Here is a 25,424-nt window from a genome sequence, read left to right as displayed (position 1 = left end):
ATGCAAAAAAGCACAAAGGTGATGAAAAGAGTCGGGTCAACACAGTGAAATGTGATGTATCTCTATTGGGTTACTTTTGTGTCTTTATTATGCCATCAAACATAATAGCTTTGAGAGCAAAACTTTCCACACTGCAATCAAAAAATACATTTGAGTGCAAAACTATCAACACTGCAATCAAAAAAATGTTTTATTGAAAGTAAAATACATTTGTGATTCAAACATATTAATGCAACTCAAAAACTTTTGTTTGCAAATCCAAAAGTTTATTTTTTGGCAAATTCTAAAGTTTTTTCTCCACCTTACCCACTCCTGATTTATGGAGATGTTATTTTCCAATTTGATTTCCTACATTTTGTAGACAGACAGAGTATTTTAACTGTATAAAACTAAACCATGATGTGCATTTCGACAAAAACAAGATAATTCAGCTTTGGGAAATGCAAAACCTTGCATTGTGTTGACCTGCAGTAAAGTAGGCCTTTATTAATAATCATTTGGACAATCACTATGAACCAGAAAAGCACCATAACCCAGCCAACAGAGTAGATACACACTTGGAATCTTTTAACATTTTAGCAAAGCCACTCGCGGCTGTGGCTCAGTGGTAGAGTCGGTCGTCTTTCAATCGGAAGGTCGAAGGGTCGATCCCCAGCTCCCTAAGGCAAAATGTCTTAGTGTCCTTGGGCATGATACTGAACCCCAAATTGCTCCCGGGGGCATAGCCAACGGGTATGAATGTGATATCTGATTGACAGTGTGTGTGAATGGGTGAATGTGATAGTGTAAAAGCAGCTTTGAGTGGTCCCAAAGACAAGGAAAGCGCTATATAAGTACAGTCCATTTACTCTTCACAACAAGCACTCTAGGGAGCACCATCAAGTCTTTAGACCAGTGGTTCTCAACTGGTAGATCGGGACCTAAAAGTGGGTCGCAAAGCCCTTTTCAGTGAGACGCAGATGTGTGCTTAAAATATAAAAGTTGTGAATTTGAAGGACATGGGTTTTCTATGACATGCATGCAGTAGTAGTGTAGTTTATTTACACTCCATGTATCCACGGATTGGGTAATCCCACATACAGTTACAATAGTTTATATCTGTTGAAAAAAGGCTGCTAATTGAATTAATTGTAGAGGGATGTTTTCTTGTGCGCTGCCACCTGCTCGTCATTTTGCTTGACATAGCACATCGCAATTTGTCATTGATGAGGTGATGGTGGGTCCTGAGCTTAGACCAGTTGAGAACCACTGCTTTACACTATGTGTCTGGCCACTGGCAAATAGAAGATACATTTATTTACCTGTTCAAATGGGCTGGGCCTCCACAAATTCCTGAGAGATAGATGGATGTTTCACATTCTTCACCAGATAGCTAACTGGGTGCGAAGGCTGACTGTCTGCCTGCTGTTTGGTGTGGGCAGGTAGCAATATTTTTGATATTGTTAAATGTATGACATTCATTGTTATTTCTTTTCTTCTTTCTGAACCTAATAAAGTAGTTTTGCATCCTAAACCTTACCAAAATGTGACTGTTCCACAATGTTAAAGTGATGATCTCTTGCTTCAAAATTTGAAAGATTACAACCTCCAGGTCCCTCCCCCTCTCGCTCCGCAGCGCTCAGTCCTGCCGCTAAAGCCCTCAACGCAGAGGAGGCTATCGTGCACGTGCAGGCTAGTAACCACAGCAACTGAAGGAGCCAGATATAAGTAAAAACGGGAAATGACAACAACCGCAGCCGTTGTATTACACCACCAACACCATCGAAGCAGATACACATCAAACCAGCGGCAAAACCACCAGCACTTAGTTTGCTAATAGAGACTGTGGAAAAAACAGCGCCAACTAAGCAGTATGTCACTGATGTTGTAAACATTTAGCCGTGAGAGGACAGGCACACATAACTATCAGGAGAAATTCTGAAACGGTAACACTGTATGGGCACTTCACAAAGATATGTTCAGCCACACCGCAATGAAACAACGCTGAACAGTAGCCACATTGAGAACAAGCTAACCTTAGCCCGACTGCAACACCAACATAACACAGTAACCGCAGACATCTTAGCAGTGTGAAACAAATACAGCAGAAATAAAGCTGGGCTAATTACCTTGCGAGCAGAACTGTCTAACTCAGCATCGCTTTTTAATCCTTTAAGGTCCCGTGGCTCTCTCCACCTCGGAAATGCCGCTCCACTGTTTACTCTTCATTTCTGTCTTGGTCCAACTCTTTTTAGCCTGCTTTTCCTCATTTCTCTTCTTCGGTTTAACGATCTTTGTAGTATAAGCCTATAGTTGGCAATGGAGGGATGGGCAGTTTTTTCTTTCCTGGTGGTTGTTTTTAAGCTTTTGTGGAGAGGTTAGGTGGAGCTAAGCGGCTGCTTTTCCGGTTTCTGCAAGTGTTGCGAGCAAACAGTGATCTACTATGGCTGAACAAAGAAAAGATCGAACCTAAACAATTTCTAAAATAAGTGAAAGCGAGGAAAAACAAGTTCAACCATGACAAAGGGAGCCAGCCGTGAATCTCACACATGTGACACTGGATAGCTGATAGTGTGCTCTGCAATTACTATTTATCACCACAATGTGCCGACAAAGTGATGAAACTGACACCACTTTAAATAAGAAAAAAAAATGTTTTATCAAATGTATCTTTTTGATTGGGTAAAACAAATAATTCCTATTTTATTATATTTTGTATTTCTTCAATGAGAAATAATTGTTTGAAAAAATCTAAAGCTTTTTGGTTAGATTAGAAATTAATTTAAATTATTTGACTTCCTTCAACAAGAAAAATATACTTTGTGCCAAGTGATATAAAATAGTTTCCATGGACATAGGAAATATTGTTTGAGGCAAGTTATTCATTTTTCATTGGCTCAAGTCATAAAATACAAAATACATAAATATATTACCCTAAGATGTTTTAATTGGATGAATGAAAACGTTTTTCAGTGTAAACACACTTGTTTCAAGTTTGGCTTAATACTGCCCCAAAGGTCCATGCACACTACAAACTTTGGTGATTAGTAAATAAATCAGTTTATTTGAAAGAAAACAGATCTGGTCATAAAAAACACAATTTTGTTATTACATAAAGTATTTCAATTAGTAATCAACTGCATATTAAACATTACATTTTGATTCTGAAATCTCAAAGATATGTCTTAAATGGAGTTTGTGCTGTCGGTACATTTCAGCGCAGAATGCCACAAGCTCTGCACTCACAGCTGGTGATATGTTTGTAGGCGTAACGTCTAGCACTGAAGTCAAAGCACTGCAGGGTCACAGATCTCCTCTCTGAACTTTGCTCCTGACAGCATTGGCACTTCTGCTCCACTTGAAGGTCGCCTTGCAACACGATCCTGATGCAGTGGGGCAGAGGAGAGGAGGGGAGAATGGGATTAAGACATATTGCATACTTAAATTATAAAATCTTTAAAATTCATCCAGGACTTAAGAGACAAATTACTTTTGTTATGTCCTCAGAAGAAACACTAGAACCTTAAAATGTGTTATTTGGCTGTGTCATATTCAGTGTTAGAAATCAGTGATAGGTATATTACTTCTCACCTGGGCTGGGAAATACATTGACCCTGACACACAGGCATCTGCATGATGGTGGTACAGTTGTCAATAGTTATGTTGATATTGGTCACCTTCGGAGCACAGCTCTGGTTACCTGGAGTCAGAGGAAATTCATACAGGTGTTGAGTGCGAGAAAGTGGAAGATATACCCGCTTTGTTATTGAATGCAGGAGTCTATTTCTATCTCTGTCTCCATTTGAACTGTGCGTAACAGTTCTTGTATGTGTAAACACATTTGGCTAATAAAGCTGTTTAGTTTTTTTACACTTCAATAGTTGAATGTTATGGAGTGAAAGGTCAAAATTCTATAAACTCAAAGAAAGCAGGTTTTGAAGTTGATGTGATAAAGTAATCGAGTATATTGTAAGTGACTTTGAATTAACTTACAAGTAAAGCAGCAATGTTGGTCGTCCCATATTCTGTCCTCCTGGTGAATAAACCACAGTGCTCAAGGTTAAATATTTTTGTTGTTTTCTTGGAGCACCTCAAAAAATCAGGCAATGCTCTTTGATATACATATCGACATATAAGGTCATTAACCCGTTCATGTTTGTTTCATTGTGTCAGAAGCTGAGTTAGAGATGCTTATTCATGCTTTTGTTTCTTCCCAGCTCGACTACTGCAATTCCCTTTTCATCTGCCTTAGTTAGTCCTCCCTCGACTGTCTAGAAATGGTCCAGAACTCTGCTGCAAGGCTGTTGACTAGATCCAGCAGGTCAAGTCACATCACACCAATCTTATTTTTCCTCCATTGGCCTCCAGTTAAATTCAGGATCCACTTTAAGTTTTTGTTTTCATTTATAAAGGCCTGCATGATCAGGCACGTGTACATCTCTGACCTGCTCCATCCCTACATCACAGGTCTTCTGACCAGGGTCTACTTGTTGTCCTTCGTGTCCATGTGAAAACAAAAGGGAATCGTGCCTTTAAATTTGTGGCTCCGGCACATTGGAACACTCTACCTATGCAAATACGCTCTGCATTTTCTACTGACTTTTAAAAAGCACCTTAAGACACACCTTTTTAAATTTGTAAGATCATCTCATGTAGTTTGCATTTTTTCTCTGTTCATTTTTATCTTATGATTGTTATTACTATTATTATCATATGCCTTGTTACTTTGTAAGCTTATTTTTGATTTCATCATGTACCACCTGTTGTACAAAATGCTTTCTTCACACCTGATAAATATACATGAAAACTTTCTGTGATCTAATTTGTTAGTTAAAGAAAAGCTCCCCTTTAAGAGCAGCTGTAAACTTGCAAAATGTTTTTTCATTTTTTTAGCTGGAGGGAAATACAGTTATATTAGTTATTACTGTAATATAATGCTTGTAAGATTTCACTGTTATGAGTTTAAGGAGAGAAAAAAAGGGTTCATAGTACCTCCTGACAGTGTTCTGTGGGACAAACTTTAGTCGCACTCTGAACACCCTCTTTGCCACAAGTAAATGACATGCAAGGGTGGGCAGCATCATACCATCTGTCCCCCACCTGTACACAAAGATACGTATCATACCAAGGCATTATACAGTACAATTATCCAAGCTAAATCCAACCAAAATTCTACAGTCCAAAGATGGTTACATCATACCTTGAATGTTATTCCATGATAACTGCATGTCTTCTCAACTGAAATATAACACAATAAGTAATCAATGCCCGAATACAAAAGGCCATGACTTCTTTTGATATTCACTTTAGAATAGAATAAATTATAGTGCTCACCACAAGCCAGATCACCACAGCAAGAGGTGTTTACCAATTCAGCATTGGGGCCACAAGTAGGAGTCGGCTCGAGAGGTTTTGGAAAACAGTCCTCGGTCCGAGTCTGGTTGTTACATGTACACAGGTAACAACCAGACTGCCACACCTCACCAGGCTGGAAGACAGGTAAACGGTTCCATCAGGAAAACTACATTTTTGCATTCTGAGGACTCTAGTTTATATATCATACCATCTGCATACACTCTTATATATTAGATAAGAGCAACACATATTAATATTCTTGCATTAATGCAACACAGCTGCTTACCAGTCTGGGCTCACCAAGTGGTCCTTTACAATCTGATGGGGGAGAAAACAAACTCTACCATTACACTATTTTAGACAACATGTTGAAATAGATGCCTTCAGAACGCATATGTACGTCAAAATTAACTTCATTGCATTTCAAGATTTAAAAATGAGGTTGTCCACACATGAACGTCAGCCTCACGCTGCAGGCATGTTACTCACAGGGACACTCAGGCACACAGATGTTTGAGTGGCTTCCTGCCCTCATCAGGCTGCTGGGACAAAAACAGCCAGAACTATTGTTCTCGAGGGAAGCTCCTGGATATTGCACTCTGGAAAGACAAATCAGACATTGTGAAAATATTGCAAGGGAAATTCTGGGGAATTAATACAGTGAGAATTGATAAAAAAGCCTGGCTTGGACTCTTCTGTACTGTCAAATTTTAGGCCAATCTCTAAACTCCCTTTTCTCTCTAATATTTTAGAGAAAATTGTTTATTGCCAGCTGAAGTCATTTTTAGATGAGCACAACATTGTTGAGGTGTTCCAGTCTGGGTTTAAAACCCGACACATTACTGAGTCGGCACATTTTTTTAGCCACAGACTCTGGTCACTGTGTTGTTTTGGTTCTGTTGGACCTAACAGCTGCCTTTGACACAGTGGACCATCAGATCATCCTGTCGCGCCTGGAGAACTGGGTGGGTATTCAGGGTGGTTCTTTGGACTGGTTCAGGTCCTATTTAAAAGAGAGAAGTTTTTGTGTTCATGTTGGAGCCGCTAAGTCTTCTGCAGCGCCTCTCACACGTGGAGTGCCTCAAGGCTCTATTCTTGGCCCTCTTCTCTTCTCACTGTACTTACTTCCTCTAGGAATCAATTATCCGTAAACACGGCATCGCATTCCATTTTTATGCCGATAACAGCCAAATTTATGTGCCACTAAAGCATGGGAATGCCAATCATCTATTAGAGTGCTTTGCAGAAATAAAGACATGGATGTCAATTAATTTTCTCCACTTAAATGACAAAAAGACTGAGGTCATGTTGTTTGGGCCTAGCGATGCTACCATAATCCACGCTGATCTAGGCCCTTTAAGTCAATATTTGACACCAACAGCAACAAATCTGGGTGTAAGACTGGACAGTGATCTTAAACTTGACGCACAAATCAATTCAGTGGTCAAGTCCAGCTTTTTTCAGCTGAGACAGCTGTCCAAAGTTGAGCCTTTTATGTCCCGGCATCACTTCGAGATTTTAATCCATGCTTTTATCACAGCTCTTTTAGATTACTGCAATGCACTTTATGTTGGTTTTAGCCAGAAGTCACTCACTCGACTACAGCCGGTTCAAAATGCTGCTGCTCGACTTTTAACTAGTACCAAAAAACGAGAGCACATCACCCCGGTTTTAGCATCTATTCATTGGCTCCTGGTTCTTTTTCGGATTGATTTTAAATTTCTTCTCTTTGTTTTGAAATGTTTTCATGGTCTTGCCCCACAGTATCTGTCTGACCTGCTTCGGCTGTACGCTCCCTCACGCTCCCTCAGTTTAGCAGATCAGTTATTGTTAGTCGTCCCAAAGACGAAGAGGAAGTCGAGAGGGGACCGAGCTTTTTCAGTTGCTGCCCCAAAACTCTGGAATGAGTTGCCCTTGCACATTAGGCAGGTCGACTCACTTCCTGTTTTTAAATCCTCTCTTAAAACACATTTTTTCTCTTTGGCTTTTAACTCAGTTTGAGATGCTGGCTTTTATTGTTGTCTTCTATTGTTTTAACTGTTTTGTGTTTTTATGTGTGTGTACAGCAATTTGGCCAACTCTGTTGTTTTAAAGTGCTCTATAAATAAAGTTGAGTTGAGTTGAGTTGAGAATTAAAATAGTGTTACTTGGTAAACTAAACACACCCTCCATAGCAGAAATCATCCAGCTTGTTATGACATTCTCTGTAAACCAGTCCTTCCGGACATGTCCAATCTGAAACATGAACAAGAACAGTGAATTTACTAGCAGTATGTGTTTAAGGCGGAATTTATAATAGGCCTTGTTTTTGTAACAGCATTATAGTAAATGCATTGAGACAATATTGTTTCACTTTTCTGACTGCCTTTTCTTTACAGAGTTTCAAAAAAGAGGATTAAAAGCTACGCACCACAGCTTCCATTAGTCAGTGTTCTCCAATCAATACAGAAACCAACTTTCTTGCATTCCTCAGCAGCTTGCTCCAGTGAAGAGCAAGCACCAGTCCTGCAGGAATCAAACTCGCAGTTCTTCTTTTTAACCATCAGATTCAAATGACGGCTGCAATTTGCAAAGACTCTGAGGAAACAGAATTTTTACTCAACAATATACTTATGTACAACACAACAATTCAAAACATACACAGGCAGACAGATTTGAAACAAAAACAGATACGCGTGTGTGTGTGTGTGTGTGTGTGTGTGTGTGTGTGTGTGTGTGTGTGTGTGTGTGTGTGTGTGTGTGTAGCTTACGGGTGCTGCAGCAGCTCACATAGTCGGCTTGCAGGGCAGGAGGTGGTTGTGGTGGGTATGGTAGTGGTTGCTGCAGTGGTACCTGGTTGACAAGGCACATCCCTTGGTGCAGAAAAACAAGCTGGCTTTAGTGGGTCAGCATATACCCAGTCATAGGCTGTCTTTTCACAGCAGCTGTCGTCCTCAGTCTGCCCTCCTTTACGGATGCAGGATCCAGTACCGCAAACACCTGCAGAGAAGATGCAGAGTTTAGTTTCAGTAAAGAAGATGTGTTTTCTATCTATCTATTATACACAGGGTAGCATCTTTTAGGTGGCATCTTGAAAATCTTTGAAGCCATAGCTAGCGCCATAAAGGTTCACGTGAGACTAGGTTTAGAGGCATAAAATAAACAGCAGAAAAACAAGAAGAACAGTTATTGTGGTAACATTTTCAATCAAAATTATCTCCAAAAGAAGCTGGTCTTCTTTGTACTCACAACTCAATTAAACCTGCCTTGGAAATTTGACATGAACATTCGATCAATAGTAAGAACAGCCAACTCTATTCATAGTATTTAGCCACTTTAAAGCAAATCTTTTAGGCAATTTTTGATGATAAACAGCCTCACAGAATAGTGTTTGTGGGATTGTTGTCTCTTTCTGCCCTCTAGTGCTCAGAAGTTGCTTAATGCAGTTTTAAACTGTTTGGTTTGCATATCAGCCACTAGTTCACTCGAACGTTTGAGATTCTAAAGGTTTTTCATTATTTAAATAATTTTCTCAGACAAACAGAAAAACGCACACATCTTAAATGAGTGCACAGTATCACTTAACCACACCCCTGAAACATCCCTTACGGTCCATTACCCACCACATTGTCCTTGGGTATTGTTGAGGAAGTGCTCCATGGCCAGATTGATCACAAGGTTATAAGAAGGACTGAGAGAAACATAAGAGCGGATCTCTGGGAGGTAGATGGACACTATGTATCCTGTGACCTCAAACCTCCATCCATGCTCCTCATATGGTGGCTCTATGGTCATGTTGTTCAGAGTGGCCTATGGAAGATAAGATTGGTAGACCAAACCAAAAGGCACAGAGATGGTTAGTGGCATTCATTCTATGTTGAGCCTCGTCCGAAGCTGCATTTGAGGTTTCGCTGGTTTCAATACTCGGGAATTTGCCTCCATTGTAAAGAAAAACAAAGCAGGCACTGCTGGGATTTGAACCCAGGATCTCCTGTTTACTAGACAGGCACTTTGACCAACTAAGCCACAGCACCATCCCTTCTTTATGTTTGTGCACATTTCATATTGACAGTATAATTGAAACAAATGAGCTCTGAGTCTCATTTGTTTAATAGAGTATGCTAGCCTTTTATAATTAGAGCTTTGAAATACAAATATTCTTTATCACAAACAATGATTATAAGCACATATGAAGGAAAATAATAAAAACATAAGAAGGCATTGTGACATACTATAAATCAAAGGAAAGTTGTATTTAATCCTACCTGTACTGTAAACAAATGTGGACTGATATTGAGCGTAGCGATACTGTTCTGATATTTCAGGATGATGCCTTTAACACAGGAGCCCTCGAGTCCTGGCACACAGTAGAAGTTGTCCACAGCAATCATCAAATGATGACGTGGTGACTGTTCCTCCACCAGGATGTAGGTACAGTCATCCAAGAAATCATAGGTGACACCTTGGAATGTGATGTAGTGGGGGTCTCCATATAAATCACAGCGACCTAGCAAAAGTACAGGTATGGGTAAGAGGTTTTATCAGTAGATATCGACCAAAAAATAAATCTTATCTTAAAATCTTAAAACTTTACAGATATTCATGTTCCCCCAATGACTGATTGTCATAATCTTGGTGATCCCTTAACCTTTCCTCCAGTACCATCATCAGAATGTCGACGTTAGCATTTAGGTTAAAGCAGATACATCAGTGTAGACAGATTCAAGGGTATTGAGAGTAAGATGACTAAATGCTGTTCTATGGAGCTGAACAGAATAGAAAAGAGGGGGAATAATTCAGAACGAGTAAGAGCAGTGGCAGGGGCATACAAGTATCAACTTACAGTCACACTTCCATGTTTCACAGCATCCATCCGAGACTTTTGTGACCAGTTGTCTGGGGCAGTTAGGAATCGTCGGCTCAGGACAAACCACTGGAGTCAACTCAATCTTCCCATTTATACAGATCTTATTGAAACAGTCCTCTGTCCATGTTGCATTGCAAGACCAGCTTTTCTTCCTCTTCAGGTCTTTACACCCACACGGGGCTGGTTTGATAAACAGAGCAGCAGAGAGAAGACAAGACAGTGAACACAGAAGAGTGATAAAAAAATGTTTTGGTCATTCATAGATAACTGGCAAAGCAGAGTAATATGCAGAAAGAGTACTGGCATGCATGTGGTAGTGCTGGTTAAATGAAAGTTGCAACTATGCATTGACACTAGTGAATGTATTCCCCTTTGGGATGGCAGCTACTGAAGTATGATATGTCTTTTACCTGTCGTTGTTCCTGGTTCTTCAGGGGTTGTAAGTTCAGTCCTAAATGTTGTACTAGTTTGTGTGGTTGAAAGTATAGAAGATGTCCATGTTTCAGTGGAAGCTCTTGTGGCAGTCACTTCAGTTGGACCTGAGGTTACAACTGGGGTAGCATCGGTTGCAAGCGTGGTTGTTGATAGAAATGTTGTTCGTATTGGCTGCGATTGAGTTGTGAAGGTATCTGTGGGTATATAAGTTTCTGCTGACTCTGTTGTCCATGCTGTTGAAGCATTGGTGAATAATGAATGCTTAGTAGGTATATTGCTAGTAGGTTCAGTTCTGGGAAACTCTGTTGTGGTAGATACAGTGCTATCTGTTAACATTGTAAGCTGTGTTGAGGCAACAGTTGTCATTGAGGGAGTAGAACTCTTTTTTGTTGAAAATAATGTGGTGTCTGTGTTTGTCACGTCTGTGGGATTTACTATGGTTACAGAAGTACCTAAAGTAGTTGGTGTAGAGGTTGCAGGTGTCTTTGTTGTTTCAGCAGTAGTGGAGGCAGTTGGAGTTGATGGTGTAGTGGTGGAAAGCACAGTTGTTTCAGCAGTAGTGGAGGCTGTTGTAGTTGATGGTGTAGTTATGGTTGACAGCACAGTTGTTTCAGTTGTAGTTGATGGTGTAGTGGTGGAAAGCACAGTTGTTTCAGCAGTAGTGGAGACAGTTGTAGTTGATGGTGTAATTGTGGTTGACAGCACAGTTGTTTCAGCTGTAGTTGATGGTGTAGTGGTGGAAAGCTCAGTTGTTTCAGCAGTAGTGGAGGCTGTTGTAGTTGATGGTGTAATTGTGGTTGACAGCACAGTTGTTTCAGCTGTAGTTGATGGTGTAGTGGTGGAAAGCTCAGTTGTTTCAGCAGTAGTGGAGGCTGTTGTAGTTGATGGTGTAATTGTGGTTGACAGCACAGTTGTTTCAGTTGTAGTTGATGGTGTAGTGGTGGAAAGCACAGTTGTTTCAGCAGTACTGGAGACAGTTGTAGTTGATGGTGTAGTGGTGGAAAGCACAGTTGTTTCAGCAGTAGTGGAGGCAATTGTAGTTGATGGTGTAGTTGTGGTGGAAAGAACAGTTGTTTCAGCAGTAGTGGAGGCAATTGTAGTTGATGGTGTGGTTGTAGTGGAAAGCACAGTGGTTTCAGCTGTGGTGGAGGCAGTTGTAGTTAACGGTGTAGTTGTGGTGGAAAGCACAGTTGTTTCAGCTGTAGTTGATGGTCTAGTGGTGGAAAGCTCAGTTGTTTCAGCAGTAGTGGAGGCAGTTGTAGTTGATGGTGTAATTGTGGTTGACAGCACAGTTGTTTCAGCTGTAGTTGATGGTGTAGTGGTGGAAAGCACAGTTGTTTCAGTTGTAGTTGATGGTATAGTTGTGGAAAGCACAGTTGTTTCAGCTGTAGTTGATGGTGTAGTGGTGGAAAGCACAGTTGTTTCAGCTGTAGTTGATGGTGTAGTGGTGGAAAGCACAGTTGTTTCAGCTGTGGTGGAGGCAGTTGTAGTTGATGGTGTAGTTGTGGTTGACAGCACAGTTGTTTCAGTTGTAGTTGATGGTGTAGTGGTGGAAAGCACAGTTGTTTCAGCTGTAGTTGATGGTGTAGTGGTGGAAAGCACAGTTGTTTCAGCTGTAGTTGATGGTGTAGTGGTGGAAAGCACAGTTGTTTCAGCTGTAGTTGATGGTCTAGTGGTGGAAAGCACAGTTGTTTCAGCTGTGGTGGAGGCAGTTGTAGTTAACGGTGTAGTTGTGGTGGAAAGCACAGTTGTTTCAGCTGTAGTTGATGGTCTAGTGGTGGAAAGCTCAGTTGTTTCAGCAGTAGTGGAGGCAGTTGTAGTTGATGGTGTGGTTGTAGTGGTAAGCATAGTTGTTTCAGCGGTAGTGGAGGCAGGCGTTGTTAACAGTGTTGTTGAGGTGGAAAGCACAGTTGTTTCAGCTGTAGTTGAGGCAGTTGTAGTTGATGGTGTAATTGTGGTTGACAGCACAGTTGTTTCAGTTGTAGTTGATGGTGTAGTGGTGGAAAGCACAGTTGTTTCAGCTGTAGTGGAGGCAGTTGTAGTTGATGGTGTAATTGTGGTTGACAGCACAGTTGTTTCAGTTGTAGTTGATGGTGTAGTGGTAGAAAGCACAGTTGTTTCAGCTGTAGTGGAGGCAGTTGTAGTTGATGGTGTAGTTGTGGTGGAAAGCACAGTTGTTTCAGCAGTAGTGGAGATACTTGTGGTGGAAGTACTTGATGTAAGAGTGGTGGGAGGCACAATTGTGGGTGGAGGCGCTGTTGGAGTAGAGGAGGAATTAAGTTCTGCTTTTTAGGAACCATGTTCTGTGAAGGTACGTCTACTGGAATCTAAAATGTTTAAAAGCCAAATTTCCTCAAAACCTTTTTTTGTATTTCTGTTTAACAAGCAAGAGACGTGTATTTCCAGTGGTACTTACGACAGTTAATTTTTCCATTTTCACAGCGGCTGTCAAGGATAATAACAGAGAGTAACAATCAATATTAATATTATTTTAGTAGAAAGAAAGAAGTAGAAATAGCAATATTACAACTTATGACAAAAGTGCATAATTATTGTACAGTATTTGTGGTTACCCTGAAAATGTACATATTTAGACATTTAAATGTTCAAACTTACCACTCAATAGACTGTATCAGCACAACTGACCCAGGCTCAATGACAGTGTCATTAACATAACAAGTGCAGTTTCTCAATTTGGTGCATTCACTAGTATTTTCATCATAATAAGGTGCATCCTTTGAACATCTTGGGTAGCAACCTATTCCAAAAACAATCATTTTGTTTATTTATGGGATCAAATGGCTTTTATAAGCATTAATTTGGTCTAGAAAAAATATTCAATTAATTTCAGTTTAACTGTTATATTTGAATACAACAGAGAAAGTGTGGTTACCTTCCAGCTTGTGAGTGAGGTTGCCTTTGCCGCAGGTTAACATCTTACCACAGGCTTCATAGTGCCAGCTATACTGGCCCTGCTCGTTGTAGTAGTCACAGTACACCGCTAAGGTTTGAATGATGACAGGTTGAATTATTTCAGACTGAGTTAAAGTTTCTGTTTTGAAAACGTTTCATAATAATTAACACATTTTGATCATATGGATAGTTGACTTGATTATTTTAGTCATATGTCTTACATAGTGTCAATCATCTGCATAATGTAAAATAAATACTTTGATAATATACAAAACAAATTGATAAAACATTGTTTTAAGTGAATAAAGTATGTGACATACTTTGACATAAAATTAAAAAAAACTTTCAAATTGTCTGGATGTACTGTATGTGGCATATTATTCAACTCTTCATCAAGAAAGTAAACTTAAGCAAAATATTATACATCTTGAAATTCTTGAAAATTGACACTAAAAATCAACTGTGTATTGCTGATCTAATCCATGTTCTCTTTCTGGGTTTATGTGAAAGGGAAGAAACTTACGACACAAATCCGGTGTTCTCCAGTTTATACACACATGCTGGTCACTGCAGGCCTCTGCGTAGGCTGCCACAGCTGTGCAGAAGCCAAGGAACTTTCCTTCAAACTCACAGGAGCAGGACTCCTGCACACAGGCATGATAGTAGGGGTTGGGATCCACCTGGGAATCATAGAAAATCCAGAATTGAGCTTTTTTTAACACTTGAAAGGAATATTGTGAAGGTTTATTGCCATAAATACACACTATAATATTGTAATAGATCCTAAATGTTACTTTAAAGGAAATTAAAAACCTGCACAGGAACCAAACCCTTGACCCTGGTGCTAGAACCATTATATATAAGTTAAAGGCACACCTTTAAGTGGCAATCTTTGAATATGTCCCCTGTAATGATCATACAGCGTCGCTCGGCCCAGGCTGAGCAGTAAGAGTTGCGTTCGCATGGAAATATCTCAGAGGTCACATCAGAGCAGGGGGGAGTTGCAGCCTTCCAGCTGTTGCCAAACGCCATGGGACTGGACATCACTGAATACAGATTTTAAGAGTTATTTTGACCACTGTGCCAAAAATATTATGCTTCATAAGACAAAGAGAAAAACTGTTTTACCTGCTGAGTCACTTATCTGCAGGTCATTTATCTCATTGGAGTCAAAATTCCCACAGAGGCCGCACACTTTGTTCTGCAGGAGAGATGGTAACTTTGATAAAGCTCTGAAATTGCATTTAAAAAAATAAAGTCACTGCTGACTCTTAGGGAGGGTAAATCTACCAGTGATGATAAAGTCAGAAATGTCCAAATCCAGCACATAGCTCAGCATAGGAGTTGAGTTGAGCTGGTTTAATAAATAAAATACCAAATAAGCAATTGTACAAAATATAATAAGCACATTTAATAATAAGTTTATGTTTAAACGTATCTTTAATTTCTATCAAAAGTTGTTATGATGTGACATACTGTATATAAATTACCAGATTTCATATCAACATATCTCACCCTCCAGAATGCACTCAGCTCTACGGTGATCCGGGTGTGTTTGTCCCAGATTACAGTTATCCCTTTGCTGGGTACTGAGATTATGATGTAGAGTCCCACAGTGTGTGTAGAGTAAAGTGAACCTTCCTGAGTCCAGCCTTCATGGTAGCGTCTGGTCACCCTCATGTCGCTCAGTGTCAAGGTGACTTTGCCCTTGAAACAACACATGATATACACACATTTTTGATTGCTAAAGAACAAGTCTGTATGATTCAGTAACATGCTGTTATTCTTTATCGATGACTGAATGATCTGAGTGTGCAACAACTAGGTCAAGAAACAAAGTTGATAAAGAATGGATATTACCGTATGATGAAGATATTAATACATATAAAATGTGAACAATAGCTCAGGGTGTCTCAGGGTGAAGAAAAATGGGCATCACAGAAACAGCCATTCACCTGCAGTTCAAAGACGATAGAGCGAGAGCAGGTGAGCGCCTCGTCACAGCAGGGAACACTCTCCACTCTGACAGAGAAGGTGCTGTTTCTATTTCCACAGTCATCCTGAAGTAAAAAGATCAGAGTTAAAAATGCATATACTGTTGTGAAAATACAGCAAACCATAGCTTATACATTTAAATGCCCTGCAGTTAGTGTATAAGGATGAACTGTGTCCTTTGAAGGCAAAACATTTGAGGCCTACAAAGCTGGAGCAAAGAAATGTAAGAAGTGGATTTCATCTTTGATCTCACCTCTACAAGGCTGTACTGACAGTGTCCACCAAAGCGATACCATTTGGAGTCAAAGGTTTGGTAGTGTCCATTACCATAAACCTGACACCTCCCAGGACAAGGCTCCTCTTTGCAGTGCCACTGACCCTGTCCACAGATACTGCAAACCAGAGTGATCCAAGCTTTAGTCAACCTTTGTACTTAATTTTCCTTTGGTAGGGATATCAGCACATTATGCAGGTATTACCATGTTTTACAGCTGGTTTTGACACTTTGTCCTGCACTGAATACTTTGCCGCTGTACACACAGGTGCATCTGTCCAGATAGACACAGTTTCCACGGTGATCCTCATACTGGTCATGTGGGCAGTAACAGCCACTCTCACAGGTCATATTGGTGCCCTTATAATCACATAGAAACAGAATCCTTTAGCTCAAGTATATATTTACATATCACAATGAAAAAAAACATTTTTCAACAAAGGCTAATTGTTAGGAATGCACATGACAAATAAGGACAATCCTTGTATATAAAATATAATGGGTTTACCTACCAATGGTTTGCTGAGACTGTCACAGGTTTTCTGAGCTGTGTTTGCTGGGCTCTCTGAGCAGTGAACACATTCCTTCCCATTGTTGCACCCTGATGCACAACAATTAAAAACAGTTAACAGATTAGTGTGTTTTAGAAAGTTTGACACATTGCCATGTATTTCCTTTTATTATTTTCAGTAAAAAAAAAATGTATAAAATTTCACTGTTTACAAATGAATTAAGTTAAAAAAATGTGGTAAAGATGAAAAAAAAAGAGTATTGTCATGATATGGTTATGATAGAAGAACACATATTTACCACAATCCTTGGAACAGTGCAGTTCTCCATCGTCACAGGAGCTGCAAACAACAAAATATTTACTTTGAGATGTGACATAGCCTTGCTTAAGTGTATGTAGTAGTGGTTGGCAAAAAAGACAGTGAACTGCTTCCGTACTGCACATCAGAGAAAGAGGACAGAGGCATTGCATTGAAGAGCATGACTTGGAAGCAAGCACCAAACAGGTTTCAGTCTATTTTAATCCTCGTCTATGTGGACTAAAAGCACATTTTTAGTGGAGTGATGAATCCCAGAGCGTGTTTGATGTTTGTTTGTTTTTTCATTTTTGCAACTGTGACCTTTGATCGGAACTGCTCATTACCCGCAGATCGGCTTTTCTGAAAAACATCTTCTTCCTGTTAACCCTCTACTGAGAAAATAGCCGTCTCTGCTCTACTTTAGGAATACATAATTCTCACACAATAAAGAACACTTTATTGTGTCCTACATGAAATGTAAAAAGTCAAATGTTAGTATTTGATATTGAAGCATTATGAACGGCTGTAAATAGAGGATCAGCTCACCACTTTTGTCCATCGATAACAGCAGACCCAGGTGGTGTTGTTCCGCCGTGGTAGTGACAATCACATTCTGACTTTGAGGTACAGATGTGTTCTTGGTTCAGATGAGTTCCCTCTGGACAGCCACAGCCCTCCACAGGCACATCATCCAGCCCACAGCGAGGGTCAGGACCAGACAGGGAACGACATGTTCCGTTGCAGGCTTGGACGTTGTAGTAGAACTCTTGGTTCTTCTGACATTTCACAGCTGCAACATAACGTTGTGATTAGTACATAAAATATCACAGATTTTAAAGGATATCACTTCACTTTTTTATACTACTCTTTTACACTGTCATAAACATGTGTCTTAAATGTTTTTGATCATCCTAATATAATTAGCTCAAAAAGTGAAAAAACAACAATCTCACAAATTACCAACAGTATTGATTGATTGGACAGTATTGATTTGGACTTTGTGGACTACTTGTTTTAAACAATCTGAATATTATTCAATTTGCTCTTTCAGAATTAAGTGGGAAGATGCAGATACTACAAGCTTTAAATCTCTTAAAGATGAACTCACTGCAATTGGTAGCTTTTCTCCAGTCACCAACTACAACACCCAGACTGGCGCAGGCTTTAACGTAGCTGCCCAGAGCGACACACAGGCACTGCTGCAGGCTGCTGCCGCAGTTACATGTTCGTTGGATGCAGGCCTAGAATGAAAAGTCAGTTTCATGATATTAAGAGCCATCATGAAATTAACTCCTGATAATGCGAAGTACCTATTTATGATTTAGTTTGGTGCAAAAGGCTTGTTACCGTATAGTAGTGATCACTTGGGATATGACCATGGCACTCAGCAAATATACCAGTTGGGTTGTTCAACACAGAGCACTTTTCATCAGCAAATATTTCTGCAAAATTACATTAAATAATTTCATTAATTATTACATTTTTGAAAAAGCTATGAACAAGCTATGAACTTATTCCAGTACTTTACAATGAAAATGTAACATTATTCCCTGGTGGGTTTTTTTCTTTATAACTTTCTCATTCCGTATATACAGAATTTAGGAGGATAAATAAAATAAAATTGTGTATGAGCTTATATTCATATTTGAAACATTTTGCAAGGACATTTATGTAATAAACTGGTACCATTATTTGCTTTGATGCAGGAGCTTGGTATGTTAACTGAACAAGCACCCACACTCCAGGACAGAGCAAAGGGTTGAGCTGAGTTCTCAACAATTCCACTGCAGGTGGTGAAGTCGTCTGTGGTGTCATTGTTGTTATTTCCACAAAGACCTGAAAGACACATTGACTGTAATCAGAAATCCAACTGGATGATGAAGTATAATATATAAATACAGAATTTTTCTGTTCATTTTGTGACGTTTCTGGTCTTGAGAGCTTGAGAAAAAACTAAAAATTGTAATGGAAGTGATTCCCAAAGAAAAGTCAGTAGGCTGCATTTCTGAGATCCTCACCTGAGATCATGCCACTGTGGTTTCTGTGTGATGTGATATACAGTTGGATTTCAGGCGACATCTGGACTTGGATGTCGATTCCTAAGGATGTGTGCACCTGGACGTACATGGAGGACTGCCAGAACACCAAAGCATGATCTGACAGGAGACAGAGGTTAGTAAGAGATTGTGCCTTTATTAAAACATAACTAGCGTAGCTGCATTGGACTACAATTCTTCACATTTTTATTTACCAGACTGATAAAGTTCAGTGATTTCCTCCCCTCCGACTGTAACCATGTTGTGTGAGAATGTATATGTGTCCTGCAATTCCAACAAAAGGAGAGCATCAGTGACTGTCTGTTGCTTCACATTTCTTTGATAGATTGTAATGTTTTAAACATAGCTCAATGACTGTTTATACCTGAAAAATCTGTAGATTAACTATTTTCAGAGAGGGTGCCTTTGCTGAAAACTCAATTATGATTTTCCAGTTGAGACCCTTAAAGAAATAATACATTCATTAATAATGAGATGGGGAAAAACAGTATCAAACAAAAGACTGCATGTGTTGATGATTAATGTTGTAATGGTGGGATATATTTACCTGTGAGGCTACATATGAACATTTGCCAGGGACGACATATTGTTTGCCATCAAATGTCGTCACAAAATACCCTTCTATTAAACATCTGGATGGGCAGAAGTTGTCAGAGCATTGCCATTTCCCACCATCACACATGCTGTGGAGAGAAATGAAGATGAAGTTTAAAAGGGTTTATTTTATTGTTCTCAAGATATATTGGCGTTCATGTATATGTAGTAAAACTAATTAAAGACGGCGTACTTACCATGACTGACACTTAGTGTTACGTATGTCTCCGGATGAGAAGCTCTTGCCAGCGAACTCACAGGGGCAGCTGGACACACTCACACATTGGAAGCCTTCTGTGCGATCATTCAGCACCTTACCTACACATATATAAGTCAACTTTTATTTATTGCCTAATGTAGGCTTAACAAGCAATTTAACAAGAGAGTCAGATAACTGACAGGGCAAATTATTTGAGTCAGACAGGGCTCACCCTTTGGGCAGACACAGGAGCTGGTGAGATCATGGTTGGACAATCTGGGGTTCAGGTTTGAGCAACTGGGAACGAAGGCAGCATCCTGTTCTTCATAAACCAGGTCTCCGGGACAACTTGGTTTTGCTAGATTAATCACCCAAAACAGACAATCACATCAAATCCCGACTTTGAAATTAGTGTAAAAGCACAAATTTAAGCCAAACAATCGGAATAACCCACCACATTCGGTTACAGTTCTCCAAATGTTCCAGGGAAAGCTGTCTTTTCCACACTGTTGGACAACTTCTTTGAAGAAAGCGCAGCTGATGTATTTGTTTGCTTCATAACCGTAAATGTTCTCGTCACAGAGCTGCATGTACGGAAGCGTCTTGGCTTGAAGACAACTCAAGGTGAAGGAAAAGAACTGCCTGCATACCTAAAAAAATCATCATAGAAATCATCTGACCATCTGGAAATAGGACTTTTACTACTTACTGCTTTTGCATGCTGTACTGTACTGTGTGGCAAAATGTTGAAATCAAGGTGTGTTTGCCTTTATCCTATGTTTAAAATGAGAACACATTGATAGGATATAAATAAATTAATATCAGGATGACTTTTATGACTCAGTTATTTAAAAGCAACATTACATCTTTAAGTTATAATCTCGAAGATCATTCTCTTTGGCGGCACCCATGGCGATAAAGGGAGCACACTTACCAGATATCAGCTGTGTCCCAATTCAGGGGCTGCAGCCTTCAAAGGAGTCGGTCTACAGAGGATGTGTCATTCATAGCCTGCGTAGACCGTTAAAGCCAAACTGAAATGAGACGTCTGGTCTATGGAGTATTTCCTTTGTCACCAGCGGTTCACGCCCTTACCCTTACGTCACCAAATGCCGCTCCTGTCAACTAGCAATAGGTAGCTAGCGGGCTAACTAGCTAGCATAACTAACATCGAGTAAGATAACCTATTATTTTAAAGATGATGAACTTGTTTCAAGGGCTCTTTCATTTTTTTTTTTAAACATGTGTAACGCTAGCTATTTGACTGAGTTGAACCTCAAAACTTTAACATTTGAAAGTGTATTCCTCTGCCGCATAAGAGTCTTCCACCTGTTTGAATTGGCGCGCAATGAATCTCTGGATATGTTTGGCCCTCATGGCGCGGGAAAGGAGGACACATTTGTCGGACGCATCTAAAGGAGCCTTCGAATTGGGACAGCCTTTGACGTGCTTCTGTGTCACAATTGGCCTTCAAATTTGACCTTCGAAGGCTGCTGCCCCTGGATTGGGACACAGCTATCCAGACAGTGTTGCATGTGTGACGTCCATGGTTGGCTCTGGTTGTTACGGTTGTAACTCTTGATTTTCCTCGCTGACAGTTGCTTTCCTTTTTAGACAGTTTGCCTTCATCTGAGCATTGAATTTGTTTCTTTTTCTTTGGATTTTCACTTATTTGTGAAGTTGTATCTGTAGTCATCGATCTTGTTCAGCCATAGTAGATTATTGTTATAGTAGATTACCGGAAAAGCACTGCCACTTGTGATTTTTTTCTGCGAAAGTGGCACCAGACACCAAGTCTGTAATATTGCAAATTCAAAGGCTTTCATCATTTGGCGATAGATAGTGACAGTTATTGAAATGAAAATCTTCGAGATTATCACTTTAATAAGTCACAACTTCATAACTAAAGAGCTATACCATCTATATCCTGTTTTTCCTTTCAGTGTGAGTGGAAAAGATCATAGAAAGTATAAATAGAGGAACACACTGAAAACTCTGCAACAGTGAACTTACTGAATTCACAGAAGAGACAGGATCTCGGATTTGACATGTGTCCTCAACAAGCACGCTCTCTGTGATCAACTGCTGCATGTTGCCTGATTTAATGAAAAATCAAACATGCTTTGAGAAAATAGAGTGCAAACAAATTTGGTCCAGGTTGCGTTAACAAAATTAGTGCATTCCTACAATCAGGTGATGATGATTTGAAAAACTGAAATTGTATAAGAACCTTCTAGAAACATCTAGGCTCAATTTGCATAACAAGATTTTACCATATTTCACTTCTATGATTTGACACATGCAGATTAACAAGCTTTCCAATTACAAATAAGACTTATTCATAGGATGTAATAACTATCATACCTTGGACGTCATGTTTTCCACATAATCCAGTCATGTCGGTGCTCAGCTCTTGATCTAGCTCCACCTTAATAAAAATAATCTAATTTAAGCTTTAAGGTGTGAGTTTAGTGCTCTACAGTATCAAACTAGCTGTTAAGTAAATTAGAAAAGTCTCTTATATGTTTCTCTACTGTATGTATCTCTACTCTGTGTCCTCTCACCCACAAACTGTCTATTCCTCCAGGAACATTGTGCCAGGTGACAGACAGAGGAAGCAGCGGGCTCCTCAGTTTGGTGTAGATGCCGTACTGAAAGATATGCTGATAGGTGTGGTCGTACGGAAGGGAAACACTGAATACACAAACATACAGACATATCAGCACAGATACAGACAGAGAGAACAGGGGTTAACATTTTGGTTTGACATAAATCTCTGGCCAATCCATAGTCTTCTACTTTCTGTAATACTTTGTATGTTTTTATTTATACAAACGGAAAGACATACGCACAGTTTCCCTGAGTCAAAGCAAATGATTTCTTAACATTGATGACATTAAGAATGAATAAGAACATCAAGCAGCTGACTGTGTGGCTGAGTATGAATGCCATTTGAGTGAATGATTTGCGTCTTTGGGCTAAACACTTACCTGTTGCTTTCTCACACGTACTGTAATCGGTGTGGTTAAATAGAATGATTTATTTTAGGTCATGATTTCTGATGTAAGCAAAAGCAGACCCTGAGAATATGTGATTAGATAAAATTTTGTCTTAATTTGGATTTCAGTGTTGTTTCAGCATCCCTGTGAGTTAGGATGAGGCCCAAACCTTTTCTTCTCCACCAGAATGCTTCCGTTCTGCAGAACAGTCCGGATTTTGTTGATGAAGATCTCCACTTGGACCAGCAGCCCGCTGTCATCTCTCCATGTGGTGATGTCACATTCCACCCGGTTGTGGGTGAAGCGGGTGAGGGTGAACGGGCAGTTGGACCTCACGTAGAAGCTTGAACCGTTAAAAGGCTGGACGACCCCGCTGCCAAATGTCCTGCAAGTGTCTGATCATAATAAAGAGAAATAAGTAATGGTAAAGAATGGCTGAAGACACGGCTGATGTCAATGTCAGCATTAAGTGTTTAGACGTTATCATCAAAACTGAATTTACGTGTAAACAGCAATGCAATCATTTCAACAATGAAATCCAAATTCAGAAATTAAATCTATGATCTTGGAATTACTTTTGTATTTCTGTCTCATAATTATGAAGTCATCATTTCAAGTCAACAAAAAACGAAAACTGTAAAATGTATTGAATTATACTCACATTTTTGATTTTCTGTTGTTGTTGCTGATTCCCCTGTCCCTAAAACTGGGAGAAAAATATTAAATATTCATAATAATTAGAAATTAATGTTGCATGAATGTTATTATACAGCTACAGTATTTGATAATAAATGTAGACATGTAATGCACAGATGATGCACATAAGTAGTGAAAGAAATATTCAATACCACCATATAAAATACAGGAGCATACAAATGAGAGGTCACATTACTAAAAGTACATTAGTATAATCACCCAACTCTACGTATAGTAACAAAAGTATTTATGTATATTCATAATATTTAATCATAATAAATTCATAATATCTATAGCAGCACAACCTATTTTTGTGTAAATCCGGACTTTGTAATAAGTAATTGCTAACTTAAGGTACGGAAGCCCTTAGCGGACATGCATCCATACATTTTATTTACTCTGTTTTCCCGTGTTATTTCCCGAGTTATTTCGTTTTCTCGAGATCTCAACTTATTTTTCTGGTTATCACGAGATAACAACGCGGCACCACCGTAACGTCACATGATCATAACTTGTATCCCCAGAGTTGTAAACGCGTAAAACAAACATAGAAACAGGTTTAACTTACCTCATTAGTGTGGGCAACGGCAGCAAAGCAAGCTTTGTTATCTCGGCCATCTAATCTAATGGGCCAAATTAATCCGTTATAATGGGAAAACCAGTGTTGTTTTCCCAAGATAACAAGAAAAACAAGTCGAGATCTCAAGAAAATGACCAGAAATAACTTATCACAGGAAAATGGAGTAAATAAAATGTATGGATGCATGTCCGCTAAGGGTTTCCGTATTTAAGCTCTCAAATAAAAGTTAAAAGTTAAAAATAGAAATAGAATACAAAATAAATACAACAGAGTAAGTGCACTTTTTTACAATTAATTTTCCTACCTTTTTATGTCAGTAAATAATAAAACTAAAAGTACCCTGAAAAACAACAAATAACTATATAGAATATGACAAATGTTAAAATAATACATTTTAATCTTTTTGCTATTTATGCTGCTAAAGTGCCATTCTTATTTTGGGTTACCTATTTTTTTGATTATATTTGCAGAATAAGTAAACATTGATATGATAAAATAAAAGAGAACATAGTACCTGTGGCTAGTGAAAAGCAGACAGTTAGCAGCCATTGCTGTGAAGTCATCCTGCCTGAAGCTCCCTTACTGCAGCTGAGCAGGTGAAACCAGGAGGAACTGCACAAACAGCTCACTCCATGGCTTTTATATGCAGTGTCACACAGACACACCAACACACAGATATGTGTGCTTAATATAGTCCAAACAACCCACCCCGTATTCATAGACACGGACACTCACACATGAAGTTCCCTCAATCAAAATACAAGGAAATAGGAAACAAAATCAGATTAAACATTCAACTGAATGCTTATCAGGCACAGACATGGAAATGATTACACAGCAAACAGCTTAAATTAAAGCATGCCCTGCTTATCATGTTGCATTTACAGTTAAATAAATCTATTTCATAGTATATTAACAATCCCTCTGATATATACTCCCGTGGGAAATTGTGTGTGTTTGTGAAACAGAGATCTTGATCATAAAGAGAGTTTAGGTTGGATGCACAAACACAGTCTGTTAGACTCAATACCAATACAACTGCCAAAGGAGAGTTTGAAACTTGAGCCGGTCCGCCTTTAAACGACGTTTCCTTCCAGGCATGACAACACTTGGTTAATATGTGTGTTACTAACACGATGGGTAAAATATGTAATCCTCTCTTTGAACAAAGAAGAATGTTTGCCTTTCGCAAACACTGATGCAAAAGATAACAATACTCTGCTGGTTAACAGAGGACAAGATGACCGATGAGAAAATGAAAAAAAGAAAAGCAAGGTAAATGGTCAGGGTGCATGAACCAGGATGTAGTTAGTTAATTTTCAATTTAAGAGCAAAGGGAAAGTACCACATGATGTTTAAAGAAATGTTCTAAAGCTACTCATATTTCCTGCAGATTAGGCCTATTCTGAAAGCTAAAGCAAAAACCTCAAATTAAATCAGTGAGGTGATAAAAGGATTAGGAGTCTTGTCAACACATCAGCAGTGAAACTTGATATATCTCCACCTAACCCTTATGGAGATGTTGCTTTCCAGTTTGAAGTCCTACATTGTGTAGACAGACTGAGAGTATTTTAACTGCATAAAATTAAGCCCTAAAGTACATTTTGACAAAAACAAGGTTACTCAGTTATGGGACATATTAACTTACATTAATAATCATTTGGGGTCACTGAACCAGAAAAGCACCATAAGT

General features: G+C 39.3%; 1 protein-coding gene and 1 non-coding gene across 2 annotated transcripts; both read right to left on the bottom strand.

The window, feature by feature from the left end:
- Nucleotides 1-3,193: 3,193 nt before the first annotated feature.
- LOC138599836 (mucin-2-like) lies at nt 3,194-24,294 on the bottom strand. Its single transcript, XM_069671590.1, has 43 exons — nt 24,246-24,294; nt 22,625-22,850; nt 22,021-22,150; nt 21,821-21,884; nt 21,470-21,552; nt 19,911-20,106; nt 19,689-19,814; nt 19,455-19,575; nt 19,211-19,346; nt 19,028-19,105; nt 18,858-18,927; nt 18,625-18,762; nt 18,293-18,442; nt 17,954-18,048; nt 17,715-17,847; nt 17,153-17,396; nt 16,608-16,648; nt 16,310-16,398; nt 16,003-16,157; nt 15,777-15,915; nt 15,484-15,588; nt 15,044-15,235; nt 14,657-14,729; nt 14,405-14,574; nt 14,052-14,208; nt 13,509-13,616; nt 13,232-13,373; nt 13,032-13,060; nt 11,068-12,897; nt 10,157-10,360; nt 9,579-9,820; nt 8,937-9,123; nt 8,085-8,313; nt 7,745-7,911; nt 7,500-7,569; nt 5,824-5,933; nt 5,621-5,652; nt 5,314-5,467; nt 5,180-5,217; nt 4,972-5,079; nt 3,973-4,012; nt 3,571-3,679; nt 3,194-3,362 (listed from the first exon to the last, which is right to left on the bottom strand). The coding sequence occupies exons 1-43, from the start codon at nt 24,292-24,294 to the stop codon at nt 3,194-3,196; spliced, it is 7,128 nt and encodes a 2,375-aa protein (XP_069527691.1).
- Nucleotides 9,274-9,347, bottom strand: trnat-agu (transfer RNA threonine (anticodon AGU)). The gene has a single exon. It is a non-coding gene; the product is annotated as a tRNA-Thr (tRNA).
- Nucleotides 24,295-25,424: the final 1,130 nt, after the last annotated feature.

This window comes from Semicossyphus pulcher, unplaced genomic scaffold, assembly GCF_022749685.1.
Source record: "Semicossyphus pulcher isolate SPU_LCO1_2020_fin unplaced genomic scaffold, fSemPul1.0.p SCAF_20, whole genome shotgun sequence".
NCBI classification, from domain to species: Eukaryota; Metazoa; Chordata; class Actinopteri; order Labriformes; family Labridae; genus Semicossyphus; species Semicossyphus pulcher.
Note: the sequence above shows the minus strand (reverse complement) of the source record. Positions and strands in the feature narration are given on the sequence as shown.

Excerpts from the sequence above, each read along its gene's own strand:
- LOC138599836 (XM_069671590.1), bottom strand. The coding sequence starts at position 24,294 with ATGACTTCACAGCAATGGCTGCTAACTGTCTGCTTTTCACTAGCCACA. Across the intron at positions 17,397-17,714 it reads GAGAAAAGCTACCAATTGCA|CTGTGAAATGTCAGAAGAAC; the intron begins GTGAGTTCATCT and ends GTTATGTTGCAG. Across the intron at positions 8,314-8,936 it reads CAATACCCAAGGACAATGTG|GTGTTTGCGGTACTGGATCC; the intron begins GTGGGTAATGGA and ends TCTTCTCTGCAG.